At 33.8% G+C, this 22,779-nt stretch overlaps 1 protein-coding gene across 1 annotated transcript in view; it reads right to left on the bottom strand.

Moving 5' to 3' along the window:
• LOC150107097 (DDB1- and CUL4-associated factor 5) overlaps positions 1 to 22,779 on the bottom strand; it is a 302,448-nt gene that overhangs the window by 175,227 nt on the left and 104,442 nt on the right. The window contains exon 5 of the mRNA XM_090390998.1: positions 923 to 1,052. Within this exon, the coding sequence (XP_090247124.1) occupies positions 923 to 1,052 (130 nt within the window). The remainder of the gene's footprint in view (positions 1 to 922; positions 1,053 to 22,779) is intronic.

Here is a 22,779-nt window from a genome sequence, read left to right as displayed (position 1 = left end):
TCCAGAAGAGTGAAGCTCACCTAACTTCTCCTCTCACTTAGATTCACTCCAATACGTTCTTATAAATGTTTTTCCAGTATTTTCACAAGGATCAACAAGACTACTACACCACCAAACTGGACACCATTACTCCTCCAATTTCCTTTATGCATATACAGCTGGTCAACATTTCAGCTTCAAACTGCTCATCCTGTTTTGTTTGATTCTGTTCACTGAAAGGGTCTTCGTTAGCCCTCCCATCCTACACACACACACACACACACACACACACACACACACACAGAGACTACAACTGTTCACATAACAAATCCACACATCCTCCCTTTTTTAACAGCCTGTCTTTCCCTCCCCCTCCCCCACACACAGATGCCTTGTTATAAGGTGGGTGACATCTTGTATATTGGGTTTTACATATTAAAAAAAGCAAGCAATCTGCACATCTTTGAGACCACTGAATGAATGCTGCTGACTTTTGCCAAACAAAAGATTCTTAAGTAAATTAACAGTGATGAAACAAATATGGAAGTCATTTTTGTATTAAATGTACACAGTTATATTAAAATCACCTAATTATAACTACAGGCAAATCTCTGCATTGTAACAGCATCTGTTTATGCAGAATATCTCATTACACATGTACATACTTTTTAACTAGATATTAATTTTTCTGCAATAGATGAACTTAGGGATAACAATCGTTTTTAAAGTTTTGGAAATTTAAAAAATATTTTGGTAGTGTTAAATTTATTAATTGTGGAAGTTTTGAGAAAAGCTGTTCCTGTCAAAAAGCAAAATCCTACCACATAAAATTTCAAAACTACACATGCTCGCTCTCTCTCACTCAACATTAGCAAAGATGTTTTTAAGTATTTTTTTTCTACGAAGACATGATTAACATTTAGCTAAAATATATTGGGTTTACCTGCGAGGCTTTCTTACATCCCATAACCCAACACCTTCTTTGGCATTTGCAGTTGCAATTAAACGAGGTTCCACAGGATTGTGCATAACAGCATGAAATGCTGATGAGTAACCAGCAAGCATGAAGGGATCTGAAATAATATATATTTGGATTGTTACTTAAATACTTTTCATATTTGAAGTTAGTAAACTTTAGTTAATTAGCAAAAAAAAGCGGTTTTTTTTTTACACATAAAACTGAGTCTCAGAAAAAATATATTAAAGCAATGGATAAAAATGCACCTGCATGCATTCCAGTATATAACTACAGAATTTCCAAAAATGTTAGAAACCAAACTTATAAGTATAATTGTTAGACCTCAGATTAGGAAGTATTAAAACACAAAGAATCTAACAGTCTTACTAATATAAACTGAAAAATTATATTATCTCTGGTCTTGCAGACCATGCGCTGGATACTCGCCATAGAATACGGTGGAAGAAAGCCAAGATAATACACCATAGTAAATTCAAATACGAAAAGCTTTTCATGGAATCAGCCTCAGCCCTAAGAAACAATCCAAACCTCAACAAATTTGATTGCATGAGACTGCCCCAAATTTGGGAAACCCACATCAGAAGACCTTCAGCCCAATCGCCCAAGAATACCAACACTGCCAGCTAGGGGGTACTATCAGGACTTTTAGGAGAAAGAATAGCTTCCTGCTTCGTCCTCATTTAGTGTTTGTTGTGCGTGCGTGCACGTGTCTTGTTTTTAAGTTCCTGTGAAAATGGCAATGTCACATTGCCGAAATATTGGAAGTGTATTAAAATTTATTTTAATGTATATCATAGTATACGTTGTAATTTCCTTAAGCTATTTAGTAAAAATGCATAACCAACGTTAAGCCTTTCCAGGTAAATTTATATATACATATTTATAAAGATAATTATATTTTATTCTAATTATATAAGCTCCAAATAATTATTTTTATTTTGATAATCCCTGAAACGGAAATATTTAAATCCAATTTCATTGAGTTAAAACTTATAAATCTATTTTTATTTAAGAAACAAAATTAATTGGAAATTTTTATTTAGTAATTTAATATTTTAATACAAAAAATTTGATATATTAATAAATAATCTATAATTTATTTAATTAAATAATTAATATAAATAAATAATATATTAATAATAAATAAATATGAAACTTTTTGAAAAAAAATAAATATAATTAAAAACTATTATAGTCGTATAAGATGTTATTATCTATAATTAAAATTATCTAAAATTTCACGTAGGTGGTGTATTAGTTAATGTCGGATAATTATCAGTTCTCTTGTTTACATTAGTAGTTGGTGCCGAAGTTCAATTATATCGATGGTATATATGTGATAAGACATACCTAGGATAAATGAAATCATTAATGTGGTGAGTATAGTCAGTAATGTGGTTGATTTTTCATTGATTAGAGTTTCGTATATGTGTCGAGTTAGGCCTAATTTACACATGTATTACTATCAGTACCGTCGACAGGGTGTATCATAGAGGTGTATCAGTGCCTCCAGGCACTGCTTAATGCGCTCATTCAGCCATATTACAGCAACAAGATATTTTACAAAAATACAGTGTTTGGTTTACCAAATAAAAAAGGCACCATTTCCCATTGACAGTTAAATATGTGTTTATTATATTTTATTAATAAAAAAATTATAATCATACATACTAAAACTAAACATTTTAGAACCCACTTATCAGATACTTAAGGAAACAACCCATAAAATATCATATGATGTGAATTTCATAAACTTTTAGTCTATATGTGTGTGTATATATATATTAAATTATATTATGCATGAATTATCCTACTCAAATTGCGAGTCACTATCGCCCCGACTTTCACGTTTAGAGCGATAACTCACTCCATGCAGTAAACAATGTACCCTCCACAACAGCAACTATACTGCAGAAACACAAAAAACAATTAGTTTTATCATGTCACTGAATAAGGTTCACAGACATTAGCAGACTGTGTAATATATTTCTCAACAAATAGTGCAATTAGAGACAACTAGGAACATAAACACTAACTAATGAATCACATCTCCCCTCCAACAGAAACTGCTGTATACACTCAAGCAAAACCACATGTTGCAGGTGAAACGTGTGGTTTTGCTTGACACTACCCCATCATCAACGTGTTAAAACTAAGAAATATATAGTGAATGTATTTCAGATATTATGGAAATCGGTTTAAGAGAATTAGCATTTCCATTCAATTGTCAGCTTGCTTTTTGTTTGGGTTGCACGATCTTTTGTTAATACCGCACCAATCATATTCACTTCTTAATAGCTGCTCTTTCTCTACTGGCCTACAAATGTGCACATCTTTCACTTCTCATTAGTAATTTGTCAAGGATTGTTCATTACGTATCTCAAGTCTTAAATTACTGGTAATTTTTCCTTGATATAATGGGAAAGAAGATGACTCTATTTGGGTAGATAACTTTGAAGTTGCACACAAGGAAACTGCTCTCGAGGACAGAAGTGATGGAGAATAGAAGCTTCTTGGTAAGTCGTACCCATTTTCAGTTTTCTTTTTTTCTGAAAAGTTTAGTTTCCGAAAATCCATGCATATATCTCGCACCATGATTTTTTAGCTTTAATTTTGGGAGAAAAGTGCAAGTTATATTGAGTACATACAGTAACTTTTTTAGCTTTCAAATTCTTAAGTATGGATCATTGGTTAAAGACTGGATTTATAGAACGCACAAAAAAGAGCAATATAACAAATATAGAAATAAGCAATTTCACTCCTCTCATGGATGATAAATTATTTATATTAAGTAAAAATGTAAACACACAGGAACAAGATTCAAAGAAAGACTCATTATTTTTAAATAAAATTCATTCAACTGGTATCCCCCCCCCCAATAGAATGGAAAAAAGCGATTGTGATTCCTATCTTTAAAAAAGGTAATAGAGATGACCCTAAAAACTATAGAGGTATCAGTATACTAAATTCCTGTTACAAAATATATAGCAGAATCTTAAATAAAAAACTAATGAAATATTCCGAAAACTTTATTTTAGAAGTACAGAATGGATTTAGAAAAGGACGATCATGTATAGACCCGGCCTTTTGCCTAAAATTAATAATCGAGAAAAGAAGAGAATACAATTTAGAAACACATATTGCATTTATTGACTTTGAAAAAACATTTGACAAAGTTAAAAGAAACATATTATTTAACATATTAAAAGAAAGACAAATACCAAATAATATCCTAAAAGCTATCACAAGTATATATGAAAATAATCAAATACAAATAAGATTAAATCACGAGCTATCATATACGAGAGAGATAAAACAAGGGGTCCGACATGGATGTCCCCTCTCAGCAACTCTTTTTAATATCTACTTAAATGAAATAATAATAAAATGGAATAAAAATTTACGTCAAGGAATTAAACTTTCTCCTAAAGTAAACTTAAACACTCTCCTCTTTGCCGACGACCAAATAATAATTACAAATTCTGAAGATAACTTACAGAAAGCTATTTTAGATCTAAATGAGATAGCCAAAGATTATTGTATGATAATATCAAACAGAAAAATCAAAAACTATGGCCTTTAAGGACAAGATCCAGCAAGAACTAAAATAGTAATAGATAACAAGATCTTAGAACAGGTGAATTCATTTAACTACCTAGGATGTATGATCACATATGAAAATGAAAACGATATAAACGTAAAAATTGCAAAATATTTAAAAATAACAGGTGTAATTAACTCTATATTTAAGCCAAACCTAGTTCAAAAACAAACCAAACTAAAAGTATACAATACATTACCAGCCCTACTAGTCTTAATAATAAATTTAGTTTAATCCTTTATCCAAGTGTGAGCAAACAAAGTTTGCGCCTGAAAGTATCTTCAGGACTGGGGTAAGGTGGTACAACACCGGACAACTCGTTGCAAAGGTGGAGCAAGCTAACATCACTCCTATCTCAGTATTTCCCATAATGCAAAACACATCTCCTTGCGGATATGTATAATGTTATGCATTAAGGGAAGGGCCACTACCAAGACTAGTTTCGATCTTTATTGAGGTCTCTTCAGTGGGAGACAGGCCCAAGTGGAGATACCAAGTAGAAGCATTAGCAAGGTCATCTCTACCTAAAGGAGTTGCCAAACGGTGTGCCACCTTTTTATTAAATAACTCTGGATTTAGAGAAAGGTGTTGAAAGTTTATTTTTCACTTGGTTAGACTATAATAAATTTAGTTTAATCCTTTATCCAAGTGTGAGCAAACAAAGTTTGCACCTGAAAGTATCTTCAGGACTGGGGTAAGGTAATATAATTCCCTTAATGCATAACATTATACATATCCGTAAGGAGATGTGTTTTGCATTATGGGAGATACTGAGATAGTGATGTTAGTTTCCTCCACCTTTGCAACGAGTCGCCCAGTGTTGTACCACCTTACCCCAGTCCTGATGGTATTTGTTTGCTCACACTTGGATAAAGGATTAAACTAAATTTATTATAGTCTAACCAAGTGAAAAATAAACTTTCGACACCAGTCTTAATGTACGGAAGCGAAATCTGGACAATAAAACAGAAAGACAAACAAAGATTAATAACAGCAGAAATGAAGTTCATGAGAAAAACTGCAAAGTATACACTATTTGATCATAAAAGAAATGAAGAAATTATGAAAGAATTAAACCAAGACGAAGTAATAGAAAAAATTAAAAAATATAAACATAAATGGATGGAACACGTTCAAGAACGAAAACAGAAAGATTACCAAAACAAGCCTTAAAGTACAAGCCATGAGGAAAAAGAAAACCAGGACGTTCTCTTAAACGATTCAATGATGACTTCTAAGGCCAGAACTAGGGCTAAATCTTTGATACACATGATGATGATGATGAAAAATGTATAGTATCTTTATAAATTTTGTTCTATTAAAAATAAATTTTTTTTTTTTGTTTAAATGTACATCTAAATTCAAATAAAACAATGAAATATATTTTTATATATATTTTTACAATGAAATATATTTTTATTTATTATTATTATTTTGAACAGGTACTTGGTAATAATGAAAAATAAAGAAGGGGTGATCTATCCAAATATTTAGTCTGAAACAGGTGTATATTATGCAGTTTGGTTTCTTAAATTCTGCTTCGAATTTGGATAGATGAAACAGCATGATAATGCACTTCTTACATTTTTTTCAGCGTTATTTCAATTTTGTTTGCGAAACATATTGAGTGTATTGTGTATTGTGTATTCTGTGTTTAAGTGACTTTGGACAATTTTTGACTTTGATTTTAATTGGGTACTTATTTTTGGATTTTTGATAGACAAATAAAATTTTAAAGATAATAGTTTATAAATTATAAACATATTAATCAGAGGTGCATTTTGCTAAAATGCCAAAATCGCTCGTTGGGCAGCATACTTTGTCTTACATTGCCCTCAATAATTAGTTTACCTTTAATTATCAAATTTTCAAATTATTGTATAATTGTTTATAGTAAAAAACCATAGAAGGCAACTGTTTTAAATCGATTTTTTTAAAATAAGATTTAATTGTTTTAAAACTCTTAAAAATAATAAATTAACTCAAAATTAATAATTAATAGAAAAAGAATAATTTATCAATACGAAATTTATTGTCATTTAGATCAGTAATTTGAAAGAGAAAATGTTATCGGGAGCTGCTTTTCTCAAAAGGAAAAGGAAGAGCAAGTAAAGAAAAGAACAAGCGATATAAGATTTGGAATTTGTGTGAGCAAGGAGCAGGTTTTTTGCATGGAGTGTGGTTGGAATGCACTGCCCGAGAGTGTGGTGAGTGCAGAGACATAAATATATTTAAGACACGGTATGATAAACTATGTGTATAATAGCGGACCTCCCACGATGAGTCTTTGACTCCATAGAGGTTTTTATAATAATAATAATAATTTATAAATCGTTCACATATCTGCAAAATTTTCTTACATGCCAGTTCGCTATCCCTGTATTAATGTGTATTATATTATTACATACAAAACTGAATGAATTTTGTTACCTCGTATTTATGAAGATAAGTTTGTAGTTAAATATGTGATTTGTCTTAATGATGATTTTTTAAATAAATTATTCATTTTCTTTGTAGCTATAGCCATGTTGTTTTTAACATTTTTTTATTTATTTTACGAACTCTTGCATATATTTGAAATTGTGCCCATTGAATTACTATGCGGAGTTTTACGTTAATATTGAACAAGGTAACTTTTAATTTTTTTTTGCTAATTTATTTGTTTTCTTAATGCAATAAAATCACATAAAAATGATTGAATAAAGATGTGAGACTCGGCAAATGACGATTCAATTCTAAATTTTTTACTTTGTTTTGGGCCCATACTTTATGAAAAAAAAAAAACGTTTTTTTATGATTTCAGAAACAGACAAAAATGGCAGACCAGAGAAACAAATGAAAACTCTTTCTGGTCATCAATACAGAAAAAGACGAGCAGAACGAGAAGTTATTCGAGCTCGGCAAGAAAATCAATTGCGGAAATTTTTGAAATTATCAGAAACAAGAGTTAGTGAAAGCGATGTTCCTGTGGGGTCTCCCACTGACAATGAGTCTGAAAATTTGAATTTGTGTTTAGATGATAATCAGGCTCTTGAGAAACATCCAATAGCTTCAACTTCAAATACCCCAACACTAAATTACAAGCTTTTTGATGATCCACCTTTATGGCCAAACTTGTCCAATTCAATAATTGATATATTAATAAAACGATCCTCCTGGTGAATCAAGAGACTTTTTTTTCCACGCAACGAACACAATAGAAGTTTTCATGTATCATATTATAATAGGATTTTGAGTAATGGAGAAACTATTGAAAGATCTTAGTTAATTTACTCAAGTTCAAAAAATGTAGTATTTTGTTTCTGCTGCAAATTATTTTCTAATATTCGAACTATGAACTTAATTTCGGAAGGAAATAACAATTGGAAACATGTCTCAAGGTTCTTCAGTGCCATGAAAAATCTCAAGAACATTTTAATAATTTTGAAAAATGGATTGATTTGGAAAAGCATTTAAAAATGAAACTACAATTGATCAACATCAGCTAAAATTACTCAAAAAAGAACAAGAACACCGGATGCATGTTTTAAAATGCATAATATCGTTTATTAAATTTCTTGCAAAAGAAAACATAGCGTTCAGAAGAAGTTCAGATACTCTATATACAAATAATAATGGAAAAATTTTTGAAACTGATTGAAGTATTCGCCGAATTTGACAGTGTATTCCAAAAACATGTAGAATGAATAAAAAACAATGAAATTCATGTTCATTATTTAGGGAAATGTATACAAAACGAAATCATTAATATATTGAGTAATGAAATAAAAAAAAAAATTGTATCTAAAATAATGAATGCTAAGTATTTTTCAATAATTGTTGATTGCACCATTGATATTTCGCAGCAGGAGCAAATGTCCTTAATTATAAGATATGTTTCTATAAAAGAAAAAAATGAAGAAACCCAAGATATTATACAAATACAGGAAAGATTTCTAGATTTTATTAAAATTAATAATACAACAGTAAGTGGTATGGCTGAAGTAATTTTAAAATTATTTTCAGAAAAAAAACTTAAATATTCAAAATATCTGTGGTCAGGGATATGACAACGGGTCAAATATGAAGGGGAAGAATGCAGGGGTACATTCTTTTAAGCACTTTTAAGGAACAAAAATCCTAGAGCATTTTTTTGTTGCATGTTGTATGCATTCCTTGAACTTGGTATTGAGCGATGCAGCAAGCTGCAATGTAGATACAGTTTTATTTTTTGACATTATTCAGTCAATCTATAAATTCTTTTCTTCATCGAGTCATCGATGGGAAGTTCTTCTAAACCACATCCAAAATTTTACTTTAAAACCTTTATGCACGACGAGATGGGAACGTTGCGTTGAAACTGTTAAAGCAATATGAAATCAAATAGAAGAAATACATGAATCTTTAATTTTCATCACAGAAGATGACAGATTAATTGGGCAACATGACATTAAAACAAAATTGGAAGCTAGTTCGTTAGCAAAAAAAATTAATTCTTTCAAGTTTATATTTGGCACATTTGTTTGGTATGACATTCTAAGTGAAGTCAATGCATCTAGCAAACAATTGCAAAATATCTCTTGCAATATTATGGAAGCATTGAAATCATGACGTCATACAGAAGCGAAAATAATTTTTTGTACGTTAAGCACCAAGCCATAACTTTGCTCTAAATATTGGGTTAAATGCTGATTTCCCAAGTAATGACAGCACACGAACTAGACATGTAAAAACTCAATTCGATTATGAATGTCCTGACGAATCAATTACTAATTTTGAGTGACAGTTTCAAATTAATTTTTTTAATGTAATTCTTGATTCAGCAATAACATCAATTACTGAGAGATTTGAACAGCTAAATAAATATGAATCAATTTTTGGGTTTCTTTTTAACAGTGGTAACTTAAAATTTGATAAAGATACAGTAAAAAAGCTTGTTTCGACTTAGAAATTGTTCTGTCTGATGGTGATCAAAAAGATATTTCAGCAATAGATTTATTATAAGAATTAAAAATATTGTCTCGGAGAATAACAAATAATTATTCTCCCAAAGAAGTATTAAATTATACTGTATTTGTGCAAATAACTGCATAAGTCTTTTTCCTAAAGTGTACACATCACTAGGAATTCTTTTAACAATCCCAACTACAGTTGCAAGTGCAGAGCACAGTTTTTCTAAATTAAGACTTATTAAAAATTATTTGAGGTCCACAATGTCCAAAGATTAGATGGCATAGTCACTTTATCTGTTGAAAATGACATAGCCAAGACATTAGATCTAGAAGTAGTAGTAAAGTCTTTTGCCGAAATTAAGACTAGAAAGGTTTCTTTTTTTTTAAATAATTAAAATTGAGTGAAATTAAAATTACATGAGTGGAAGGAGGGTAATTATTATGGGAGATTTCAACTATGGTAACATTGATTGGAAGGAGGAGAGGACACATGGAAGGAAGGAATTGGATTTTATACGGTTATTAAGGGATAACTATCGGCGACAGGATGTAATGGAAAATACTAGGGGTCAGAGAGTGCTTGACCTAGTAATTGCATCTGAGAATTTGGCGGTAATGAATATGACCACGTTGCCACCAAGTGGCGAGAGTGATCATGGGGTCTTGACTTGGGAGGTGGCTAAATGTGTGAAATTTACATTTACGATAAGGTACATGTGGAATTATCGCGCTGGTAAGTATAATAAGCTTAGAAGTCTGATTGGTTCAGTGCCATGGCATGTAAAACTGCAAGGGCTGGATGTTGATGGTGCATGGGAGGCAAGTAAGAAGTGTTTGTAGGAGGCAATGGCTGACTGTATACCTAGAGTCCGAATAATAAATTAAGTAGGGGTTAAATGGATGAATAACACCATTAAGCTTGATTTGCAAAAAAAGAAACAACCGTGGAGGGAATTTAAGGAGAAAGGTGACCGGCAGGCACACGAACGGTATAAAGCGCAGGCAAGAAGGGTAACGAGTGTGGCAAGAAAAGCAAAAGCGGATTATGAAAGAACATTAGCCATGCAGGCTAAAGAGAATCCCAAACAGTTTTTTCGATATGCTGCAAGTAAAAGAAATAATGTATACGGCAGATTGATTTTAAAGAATGCCGATGGTAGGGAGGTAACTGAATCAGTTGAGATAGTTGAGTTACTGAGTGAGCACTTTGCAAGAGTATATCATCCAGGTGGTGACATTGCAGGAATGAATGAACCAGCAGCTTATACGGGAATTGTGGTGAACGAAGTGGAGGTGAATAGTCTATTACAAAACCTTAATGTGAATATGTGGGATTGGATGGTATACCAGATCATGTCGTACGTACATGAAGCGGCTAAAGAATTGTCAGTGCCCTTGACCATTTTGTTTAATTTGAGTCTCTGGTCTGGGTTAGTCCCAAGGGGGTGGAAAGAGGGGAAAATAGTTCCACTGCATAAAGGAGGTTACAAGACTGCTGTTGAAAATTACCGACCGATCAGCATATCAGGAATCGTTGTCAAGGTCTTGGAGAAATTAGTCAAGAAAAGAATACAGGATTGGATAGATGAAAATGGGATACTGTATGGGGGACAGCATGGTTTTGTGAAGGGTAGATCGTGCCTCAGTAACTTGCTCATGTTTTTTACACAGTGACGGCTGAACCGAATAAGGCTAATGGGTTTACAGTGATTCTATTGGCCCTTGCTAAGTCCTTTGACAGGATACCACATGGAATTCTAATCAGTAAACGGCAGCATATGGGGATGGATATAGGGTTGGTGAGATGGATAGGAGGGTGATTGATAGATATCAGAGAGTAGTTTATTCAGGAGTAGAATCCAAAAGATGACCTGTGACTAGTGGTGTGCCGCAGGGTTCTGTTATTGGACTACTACTGTTCAGTTTGTTCATTAACAATATAGGAAAGGATCTGAGAGGAAGTGTTCATTTGTTTGCTGATGATGCAAAGTTGGGTAGAGCAATAGTGAGTGCACAGGGTGTCAAAATTTTGAAGGATGATTTGGATAGTTTGGAGAATTGGGCTAAGCAGAATGGATGTCAATTTAATGTGGCAAAATGTAAGGTAATGCATTTTGGGGTGAAAAGATTAGCAGCAGTATATCACATTGGTGGAACTGTACTCCAGGAGATTGACGAGGCCAGGGAGTTGAAGTTTAGGGGACATATCACAAAAGTGGCTAAATCAGCTCATCAAATCACTTGGCTGCTGAAAAATACTTTAACAAGCAGAGACAAACAGGTTATTGTTCCTCTGTATTGAGCTTTGATAAGACCCCATCTAGACTACTGTGCTCAGATATGGGCACCAGGGTTTCTTATAGATGGAGAGGAGGTGGATAGGATCCAGAGGCGAGTGACCAAGATGATAGCAGGTCTATGGAATGAACCTTATGAGAACAGGTTGAATATTTGTGGGCTGCAGAAATTGGTGGATAGGCAGAAAAGGGGTGATATGATTGAGACATTCAAATTACTGAAGGGTTTCTATAAGATTAATTCAGAAGATATTTTTGAGAATAGAACTGGTGGTGGGAGGACTAGGGGCCATCCATGGAAGCTTGGTAAGAGTGTGATTAGCAAGGGTGTTAGAGCTAGGTTTTTTACTTGGAGAGTGGTAAATGAGTGGAATAAATTGCCAGAGTATGTTGTGGGTGCCATGATTGTAAATGAGTTCATGGCGATGTATGATAGATACTGTGTGAATGTCAAATAGTTGTTCTTGACATGATGCTAGGGCCTCCCTTGAGTCTATGGACTCCTTGGAGTTGCCTGTAATAATAATAATAATAAATCACGGTGGAGTGATGATATCAGATTTGCAGGAGTGACATGGGAAAGGAGAGCCATGGATAGACAGTTTTGGAGTAATCTTGGAAAGGCCTTCATCCAGCAGCGGGTTGACAATGGCTGATGATATATATATATATATAGAGAGAGAGAGAGAGAGGAAAAAAACAATTCTTGTTCAGCACTATCTTGTGCACCTTCTACTAGGAATGCCCATACTTCTACCATTGGAAAAAACTCTCCTATCTCCATTCATGTAGAAAGTATTTTTAACTCGGGTATAGTTATGTTAAAGATACCAAGCAATTTTAAACCTGGTTTTACTCCATTTTTTCCAAGTAAGCAAACAAACAAAATGTCCAGTTTGCGCCTGTAATTTATGCAAGCCTAGCTGATCCTACAGGTAGTGCAAGACCAAGACAACTCGTGGTAGAAGTGGAGCAAGCTCTGATCATTGGTAAATATTAAGATTAGTGATCAGAGCTTGCTCCACTTCTACCACGAGTTGCCTTGGTCTTGCACTACCTGTAGGATCAGCTAGTCTTGCATAAATTGCAGGTGCAACCTGGACATTTTGTCTGTTTGCTTACTTGGAAAAAATGGAGTAAAACCAGGTTTAAAATTGCTTGGTATCTTTAACATATCTCCATTCAGTAAATACCTCTCAACAGCTTGGAATCATATTCTTTGCATTTATTATCTACATAGCACTATTACATGAAAAATGATGCATCAAAACTGGCCGATTTTCAGAAAATTGAATTTAGATTATTAGTGCTAAACACAATTGTTTAGGACAGTATGAGAGATTTCACAAGTTCACTATGCTGTATGCAGGAGTGACCAACAGTAATGAAATTTCTTGGCTTGTGACATTTTTCCACTGTTCTTTAAAAAAGGCACCAACTGGCATCCTTCTGACACCAGCACCAACTTCTGTTAATGCTGGTGTCAGAAGAAACATTTTGCCCTCAAGGCTAAGGCTAAGATGTATCGATAGATACATCTTAGCCTTGAGGACAAAATGTTTCTATTATAACACTCAAAGTTTCTCATGATATTACGTGTGATATAACACAGCGAAAAATTTAGTAACAAAGGATAAACACCGATTTATTTGCAATGTAATTTTTATTTACAACTTTGCTTAACAGGAATACAATGCATGCACACAGCTAAACTATGCACCACATAATCAATAGGCATACTTATTGTTAAACTAACACTTTGTAAAAAAAGAAATCAGCAGAAAAGAACACTGATTGTTGAGCATTCCACTTTTATAAGTGGAATGCAAAACAAAAAAAAAAAATATTTACAAGGAGAGCTTTGTGAGGAGAGAGAAAAAGGAAACCATAACCAATTGCTTGGTATGATAGCAAAAACAAGAAAATACCACAAAAAAAAAAAAAGTGAACAAGAAGTAGGAAAATTCCAACCAACCAACTTGCAGACTCCCACAATTTATTGACCAAAATTTCTCATTTTAGTTATCTTTAAAATTATTGCTTATCTTTTATTATTTTGTCCTCTCTAACTCTTTGGAAGCTAACAGATGAGTTTGGTGAAATTCTCATAGCAGACCTGACACCATTATCTGCTCACTGCAATTTTATTTATTTATTTTTTTGATATGAGAGAGAGAATTAGAATTCTCCATATGACTGAAGGGAAGTTGGTTATAAACAGTTATGGGAAACAATGGCTTTCATTAGAAGCAAACTAAATATAGCAAGTGAAACTTTTTTTTTTGTTTACAATTTGTTGTGATACTGTTTCTCTCTGCCTTGGGAATCTTCGAATTCTATCTTTTTTAGTTTGCTTGTGAGAAAGTCATTATGCCAAAAATGTTATTTACTACTTTTTTTTTTCTTTTCAAGTTGATGAAACCAAAATGCTCGAGTGATTATATTTTAATTTAACAATAATGTGAAAAGTGTGCATTAGTCCCAAAAGTGCTTCTCTGCAATGTACAAAGCATTCCTTTAAATTAATGATCCTTCAAATTGCTTTCACAATGAGGTCAGATTCTTCTTAGCCTTTCTTCGTCCACTGCAGGACATAGGCCTCCCTCCCCCAACTTCTTCCATTTTTTTCTTCTCTTTTGTCTCTGACCACCATTTCACTCCTCTCCATGTCTGGATATCATCTCTCCATCTTTTTCTCTGTCTACCTTGTTTTCCTTTTCCCCTCTCTTGGTTGCCATTCCTTTATCAAACTTTTCTGCCTTTTGTCTCTCATTCTTCCTACGTGACCAGCCCATCTCCATTTTAAATTTATCACTTCTACTATATCTCTTACTTCTGTTGGTTTTCTTATATCTTCCTTTTTAATTTTACCCTATTTAGGAATTTTCAGCATCTCAATACTTCACATTGCTTCCCTGTTACGCTCCATGTCTCGATATCACACAGCTATTGAATATTTTCAGCACAATGGTAATTCTCCTGTTATATGTTCTTTCAGTATATTAAGGGCTCTATTACCTTGAATGATTCTTCTGTTAATTTTTTTTTTAATTTTGTCTTTAAAAGTTACTTTTTGTCCCAGATATTCAAGTAGATATTCATCTACTTGATCTAGTTCTTTTCCACCTATAGTTATTTTATCCTCTTCATTTTCTTTCGTCAAATACTTTGTTTTTTCAATATTTATTTTAAGTCCCATTTTTAGGCTTTTCCACCATAGATCATTTGTAATAGATTGTAGTTCTTCTTTACTCTTTGCAATGAGTACTATGTCTTCGACAAATCTTAGATGGTTGGGGTGCTTCCTTATATTAATTCCTTTTGCTTCCTAATTCAGTTTTTTTTTAAAAATATTTCTTCCAATGTTGCACTGTATAGTTTAGGTGAAAGTGGAACTCCCTGTCCTATTCCTCTCTGTGTTCAGAATGGTTTTCCTGTGTTTTCTAGTTCTATTGTCACTGTTGCTTTTTCGTATAGTTTATTTATTAGCTTAATAAATAATCTTCAAATGAGGTTTGAAATGTGCTCTCTCTCACTCCTCAAGTAAATGGAGCATTCGGAAAAAAATGCTCTTCATAGTGCCACTCTCAAACCTACTTGGCTAAGATACACTGATGTGTTTTCCATCTGGTTGTATAGCTCGGGCATATTAGATCTTTTATCCTCCATCTCAATAGCCAGCACCCCCAAATCAAGTTCGCTAAAGAAAAGAAAATGACAATAGTCTGGCTTTTCTAGAAACCTACCCACACAGGTATTCCCCGGGTATTGTTTTACCCTTTTCAAGATAATTAATAAAAAAAAAATGCCTTTAACATCCCAAAACATCGATGGCATGACCTTGCCTGCTGATGGAACCGACTTTGTCTTCTTTGGTGCTGAACAACCGGCTTCTGTCCACTGATTTTACTGCTGTTAGGATTCTGGTATGTAATGATCAATCCAAGTCTCATCCATAGTAATAAATTGACACACAAAATCAGCTTTATTCTTGTTAAAGCGCTCCAAGCACTGTTCAGAGATTTTCTTGCGAGTGCGTTTTTGATCTGCTGTGAGCAGCGTGGCACCCATCTTGCATAAAGCTTTTTCATTTGCAATTCTTTATGCAAAATAAATCCTACATGTTCTTTTGAAATGCCTATAGTCTCAGCAGTTTCATGCACTTTGACTTGCCAGTCATCCAATATCATATCGTGCACCTGATCAATGAATTCTGGTGTTGTTACACTTTTTGGACGTCCTTCACATGGATCATCTTCAAGGCTGGTATGGCCACGTTTAAACTTGGCATCCTATTTCTTAATTATCGAAAACGAAGAAGAAGAGTGCCTATAAACTTTTATGAACTTCGAATGAATTTCTTTTGATGTTAAACTCTTCTTTTACAAAGAATTTTATAACCGCATGATAATCAATTTTATCCTCAAGGGATACAGACAACACTTTTGCTTCAGACAGCTGTATAAAAAAACTACTTGATAGAATGACTTGCGATTTCACATGGATGCTTATGACAGATGTGCCACCTTAGGGAAAAAAATCATGCCGATAGTGTTGCCATCTATAGTCGAGGCTGAGAACTTTCCAAACCACCCTCGTACAGTAAATAATAATAACAAAAATGACACAGGCTGCAAAAACAAGGGATTATGTAAACTTCAGGATAAATAGAAAGGAGGATATTCATCTTTTGGAGGGACGAGGAAGGTATTTAGTTTACTACATGGATGAAAAGAGGCTCGTGGGTTTAATTTGGCAAAGAAGGCTTGCAATATTTTCTGATAGCCATTTAGCATATGCAACAGAAATTCTAGAAACTTCTTCTTGGGGAGGATTAAGATGACTGCCTTAATTATTTTATCAATTGGTTTTACATTACAACCAATAGAGATGAAGGTAGTTCTGAGAATAGCTAGTTCACTGTTTAAGAGAGAATTAGTTGAACAAATTATATGAGCTCTCTCAACTAAAGATTTAACCACGTTGCATTTCTGACAGGGGTGATGATGTGAAGCAGCATTACTGTATTTGCCAGTATGAGTTGGTTTTCTGTATAAAGAGAACTGAAGACTGGCATTAGGTTGATGAGAATGAGAACATCCAGAAAAGAAGACAGTTTTCTTCTACTTCAAGTGTAAATTTGATACTTGGGTTTACTGAATGAATTTTTTCAAGAAATTCATGGAGATCAGACAAAGAATATAGTCTATAATTCCTATTGTGGACTTTATTTTTAGAATCAATAAAGGCCTTTGTAACCTCCCATATTCTTTAGCTAGTAAAATTAAGTTTCAAGCAGCATATGTTTTATTTAAATCAGTATCTCCTCACAGCAATCTATAAAAAATTTTTTTTCAAACTTTATCATCTCTAAAACGTAATAAAAACATAATTATTACCCAAGCGGACAGATGTCGTGCAGTTGTTGTTCATGATAAAAAAATTACTTCAAGAAAGTTTGTCTTCTACTTTGAGATTATACCACTTATGGATGCACTGGCAGAGACCCGACTCATTCACAAATTAATAAGCTTAAGTCTCCTAGATAAAGTTCATTCTTGGGATAGAGAAACCATTAAAACCTAAGAGTTCATCATACTTTATCTTCCAGAGTTTATGGTGTTCTCAAGTTGAATAAAGAAAATATTCCATTAAGCTGTATAAGCAAACTGCATAAGCAGTCTGACAAACTCTCGAGACATCTAATCTTCTCTCTGCATTTACAGGAAATTCTGTGTCTTTCGTTAAAAATTCAGCAGATTTCAAGAATGAAATTTCAAGATTATCCTTGCAGCCTATATATCTTTTAAATGAAAATCATTTCTACATAATGATTTTCCTCCTGATATTGTAAAATTATTTTATTTTGTCATTAATTCAGGATAGTTCAGTTGTTAAAACATAATTGTACAAGCAGATAGAAGGAACAGCTATGGGATCTGCAATTTCCCCAGCTGTCAGGCCAGTGAAACCTTTATCAAGAAGCACTAATAAAAGTCAAATATACGGACACTAGAAGGTACTTGTCTTTCAAGTACCTCCTAGTGTCTTTCAACACGTCTTTCAAGTAGTGCAAACTAAAACAACTCTGATGCTGAAGATTGTATTCTCATAAGCTCTCCAGTCAAATTTTCTAAGCTTCTGAAGTTTCAATATTTATTCGGCTTTGAAATAATGTTGGATTTTTAATATCCATTATTTCTATATAATATACACTGTAGACCCCCCCCTTATCTGCAGTCAACTCCAGCTCAAAAATATTAAATGGAAAATTCCAGAAATAAACAATTTATAATTATGTCAGCAAAGTGGATATTAGATCCAACATTACCTCAAAGCCAAATATTTGTAGAAACTATGAGTTTTGTAAGTTGACCTGAGAGCTTATGAGAATGTAATCCTCAGCATCCCCGAGTTGCCTTAGCTTGCACTACTTGACTTAAGTAGCTAAGGCAACTCAGGATGCCGAGGATTCTATTCTTTTTAAGCTCTCAGGTCAACTTACGAAACTTTCATAGTTTCTACAAACATTTGGCTTTGAAATAATGTTGGATCTACTATCCACTTTGCCTATGTAATTTTACACTGACAAAATGAAGCTGCATGGCTCTTTCTTTTAGTAATAGAGTAATAGACAATTCATAAGTTTTTAATTGGTCGATTATCAGATCGACCACAGTATCGAAGTGCTTGTGTTCAAGTAACCCTTATTTTACTTACTAATGGTCCCAAAATGCATAGTCATGCTTGCAATTCAGATATGCCAAAGAGAAGCCGTAAGGTGTATCTTTTTAAGTGAAAAAGGTAAAAAATTCCCAACTTAATAAAATAATAAAAAAAAACAACGAATGTTGAGCTTGTTAAGATTCCATTCACATTCAGATAACTTTTATTACAATATATTGTTATAATTGTTCTGTTTTATTATTAGTTGTTGTTAATCTCTTACTGTGTCTAATTTTAAATTAAACTTTATCATAGGTATTTATGTATAGGAAAAAACATACTATGTATATATAGGGTTCGGTACTATCAACAGTTTCAGGTATGCGTGGGACGTCTTGGAATATATCCCCCACAGAGAGGGGAGGGGGAAGCCTGTATGTCACCAAAATGAAACCATATGGCACTTTCTTTGATAATTATAAATTCCATTTCCTTACCTATATCACAGGAGTTTTTAGATATCTAAAAATATTTCAAGTATATCAATATTAGAATGCTTTCAAATCAATTCACACCGTATAGAATTTTCTACATTCACATAAATACATTGTTCCTTTCTGAAAAAAAAACTCAGAATATACAAGAATCCATGTTCATGCAACATTACATCAAACCAGTGAAGTTCTGAATTCTGAGCAGATTCATATATGAAAAGAAAGATAAAAGTAGCCTAACTTCACATATTTTTTCAGACCATCATGAAATGAACAGGTCATCTGCCTTAATGCCTTACTTAGGTGTTCTCTTGTTAAGGATGTTTTAGGAATCCTCTGAGATAACACTATGACATGGCACCTTAAATAGGAACAAGGGTCTCATATTACATGACATTTGGAAGTTTCTTATGCAACTTTATCAGACCTTCATTTTTCCAGTAACCATCTAAAAGCCTCGCACAACAATGAATGTCTTAAACTTGACAGGTCAAATGACTATACAACTGATGGCTAATGCAATTAATGTTAAAAGTTTCAAAAACAACTGCTGTTTACATTCAGATCTTTTCTATATATTTTCTAATATGTTATTCTTCTTAATGAAGCTGTTTGTCATAGACAGTGAAATACATACTAGTTTATTTTTATAATTACATTAAATCTACAAGTAATTATAGTAATGTATAATTATAGATAATACTTTACTTTTTAAAATCAACAACTATTTTTCAGTGTGTTCGCTCTTAGTAAAACTTAACGATTTCTCAGGCTCTTTGATTAATAAATTTAAAGAGTATTGTATCATTTGAAGACCAGATGGTTTTCCTTTTCCAGTGACTGCATAGTAATTACATGTTTAAACCATTAAAATCACAATTATCACCTGAAAATGTATAAAAAAATATTCTTAAAATTTTTCCAAAATGAATTCAGTAAATCTTATTTAATTGTAATTTACTCACTTATGTGATTGTTCACAGAATATTCAATAACTGAAAAAGCAAGACAATTCATAATTGAAATAATGTCTATTATTAAAAATGGGAAAAAATGTATTGTAAAACTTGCAAGGATAAGAAAACTATTCTTTTAAAAATTTGAGGAATTTTAAGAAAAGCTCAAGAAAATGGCTTCAGAAAAGAAGCAGAAAACAACATACATAAGCTACATAGGATGAATACATCAATATCAAAAGATATTATTGCTACCATTAAGTGAATTAAAAATATTTAATTGGGTCAATTTTGAAGATGACATAATATATGTCCATAAAAAAAAAGATATAATGGTAGATCATTCAAAATTTTTCAATCAGTAGCACAGTTTTTTAAAAACATTCTCAACTGAAGAAAGCCAACAACTGATACAAATAAAATGGACAAAATATTAAAATATCTGCATTAAAATATCTGAGGTAGCAAAAGAAAAGAGTGAGAGAGTTAGAATGATTAGTCTTTTGCCACAGTATGATAGTGAAATGTTTAAAAGGAGGGCTATAATTGCAAATGACTTTATGCGTGGGTTATGTATGACGAGTGGTGTGGAATTTGTGGATGTGTGGAGTGAGTTTGATGGGCGAAAGGATCTATATAAGATGGATGGCTTGCATTTGAATGGTTACGGTGTAAGAAGACTTGAGAAATTGTTGCTGAATGTAGTGGATGTGCAAATTCAGGGAAACTAGATTTGTTAAGGGGGGGGGGGGGGTAGAGATACAGTCCTTATGGAGGCAGTTGAATGTAAGAATGTATATAATATGCCAGAGCAAATAAGGACAACAAATCAGAGTGGGATAGTTAATATAAGGCATCAAGGTAGGGTTGGGGCTAATGGGGGTCTTAAATTCATGTACACTAATACTAGGAGTATTAGGAACAAGAAGGAAGAGTTTTTGGCCATGGTTGGCACTTCCAGACCACAGGTTATAGGTATTAGTGAAACATGGCTAACTGTAGATGATATAACTAGTGGGATTGAATGTGATGGGTATAGTGTGTTCAGGAATAACAGGGAGAATAAATGGGAGGAGGAGTATTGTTGATGATAGCTGATGAGCTGCAGCCAAGGAGAATAGAAGTTGAATTGCAGGATAGAGAAAAGAGCACATTTGAGGCCATTCGGTGTGAGATTGTGGCTAGCAGAACTAAATATACAATTGGGTGCTGCTATAGACCAGGTGATGGAAAAGATGGTGGTGACAGTATGCACAAGCAAATAGAAGAAATGGGTGGAAGGAGGGTGATTATTATGGGAGATTTCAACTATGGTCGCATTGATTGGAGTGAGGAGAGGACACACGGGAGGAAGGAACTGGATTTTATGCGGTTATTAAGGGATAACTATCTGCGACAGCATGTAATGGAAAATACTAGGGGTCAGAGAGTGCTTGACCTAGTAATTACATCTGAGGATTTGGCTGTAACAAATATGACCACATTGCCACCAATCGGTGAGAGTGATCATAGGGTCTTAACTTGGGAGGTGGCTAAAGGTGTAGAATTTTCAATTAAGACAGGGTACATGTGGAATTATTGGGCGGGAAAGTATGACAAGCTTAGGAGTTTGATTGGTTCAGTGCCATGGCATGTACAACTGCAAGGACTAGAAGTTGATAGTGCATGGGAGGTAGTTAAGAAGTGCTTGCATGAAGCAATGGCTGACTGTATACCTAGAGTCCGAATAATAAATCAAGTAGGGGTTAAATGGATGAATAACACCATTAAGCTTGAGTTGCAAAAAAAAAGAAACAACTATGGAGGGAATTTAAGGAGAAGGGTGACCGGCAGGCACATGAATGGTATAAAGCGCAGGCCAGAAGGGTGACGAGTGTGGTAAGAAAAGCAAAAAAGGATTACGAAAGAACATTGGCCATGCAGGCTAAAGAGAATCCTAAACAGTTTTTTAGATATGTAGCAAGTAAAAGGAAAGATGTACATGGCAGATTGATTTTAAAGAATGTCGATGGTAGGGAGGTAACTGAATCAGTTGAGATAGTTGAGTTACTGAGTGAGCACTTTGCAAAAGTATATCATCCAGGTGGTGACATTGCAGAAACGAATAAACCAGTAGATTATATGGGAATTGTGGTTAATGAAGTGGAGGTGAGTAGTCTATTGCATAACCTCAATGTCAATACATCTGTGGGATTGGATGGTATACCAGCTCGTGTAGTACGAGAAGCAGCTAAAGAATTGTCAGTAGCCTTGACCATTTTGTTTAATTTGAGTCTCGGGTCTGGGTTAGTCCCGAGCGGGTGGAAAGAGGGGAAAATAGTTCCACTGCATAAAGGTGGTTCCAAGACTGCTGTTGTAAATTACCGACCGATTAGCATATCAGGAATCATTGTCAAGGTCTTAGAGAAAATAGTCAAGAGGAAAATACAAGATTGGATAGAAGAAAATGGGATACTGTATCGGGGACAGCATGGTTTTGTGAAGGGTAGGTCATGCCTCAGTAACTTGCTCACGTATTATAACACAGTGACGGCTGAACTGGATAATAGTAATGGGTTTACGGTGAATCTACTGGACCTTGCCAAGGCCTTTTACAGGATTCCACATGGAATTCTAATCAGTAAATTGCAGCATATGGGAATGGACATAGGGTTGGTGAGATGGATAGGAGGGTGGTTGACGGAGAGATATCAGAGAGTGGTTTACTCGGGAGTATAGTCCACAAGACGGCCTGTGACTAGTGGTGTGCCACAAGGTTCTGTTCTTGGACCACTGCTGTTTAATTTGTTCATAAATGATATAGGAAATGATCTGAGAGGAACAGTTCATTTGTTTGCGGATGATGCAAAGTTGGGTAGGGCAATAGTGAATGCAGA

This window comes from Typopeltis vanoorti, chromosome 4, assembly GCF_054136105.1.
Source record: "Typopeltis vanoorti isolate ZY-2024b chromosome 4, IOZ_Tvanoo_1.0, whole genome shotgun sequence".
NCBI lineage: Eukaryota > Metazoa > Arthropoda > Arachnida > Uropygi > Thelyphonidae > Typopeltis > Typopeltis vanoorti.
The sequence above is the reverse complement of the archived record's forward strand: the minus strand, read 5'-3'. Positions and strand labels throughout refer to the sequence as shown.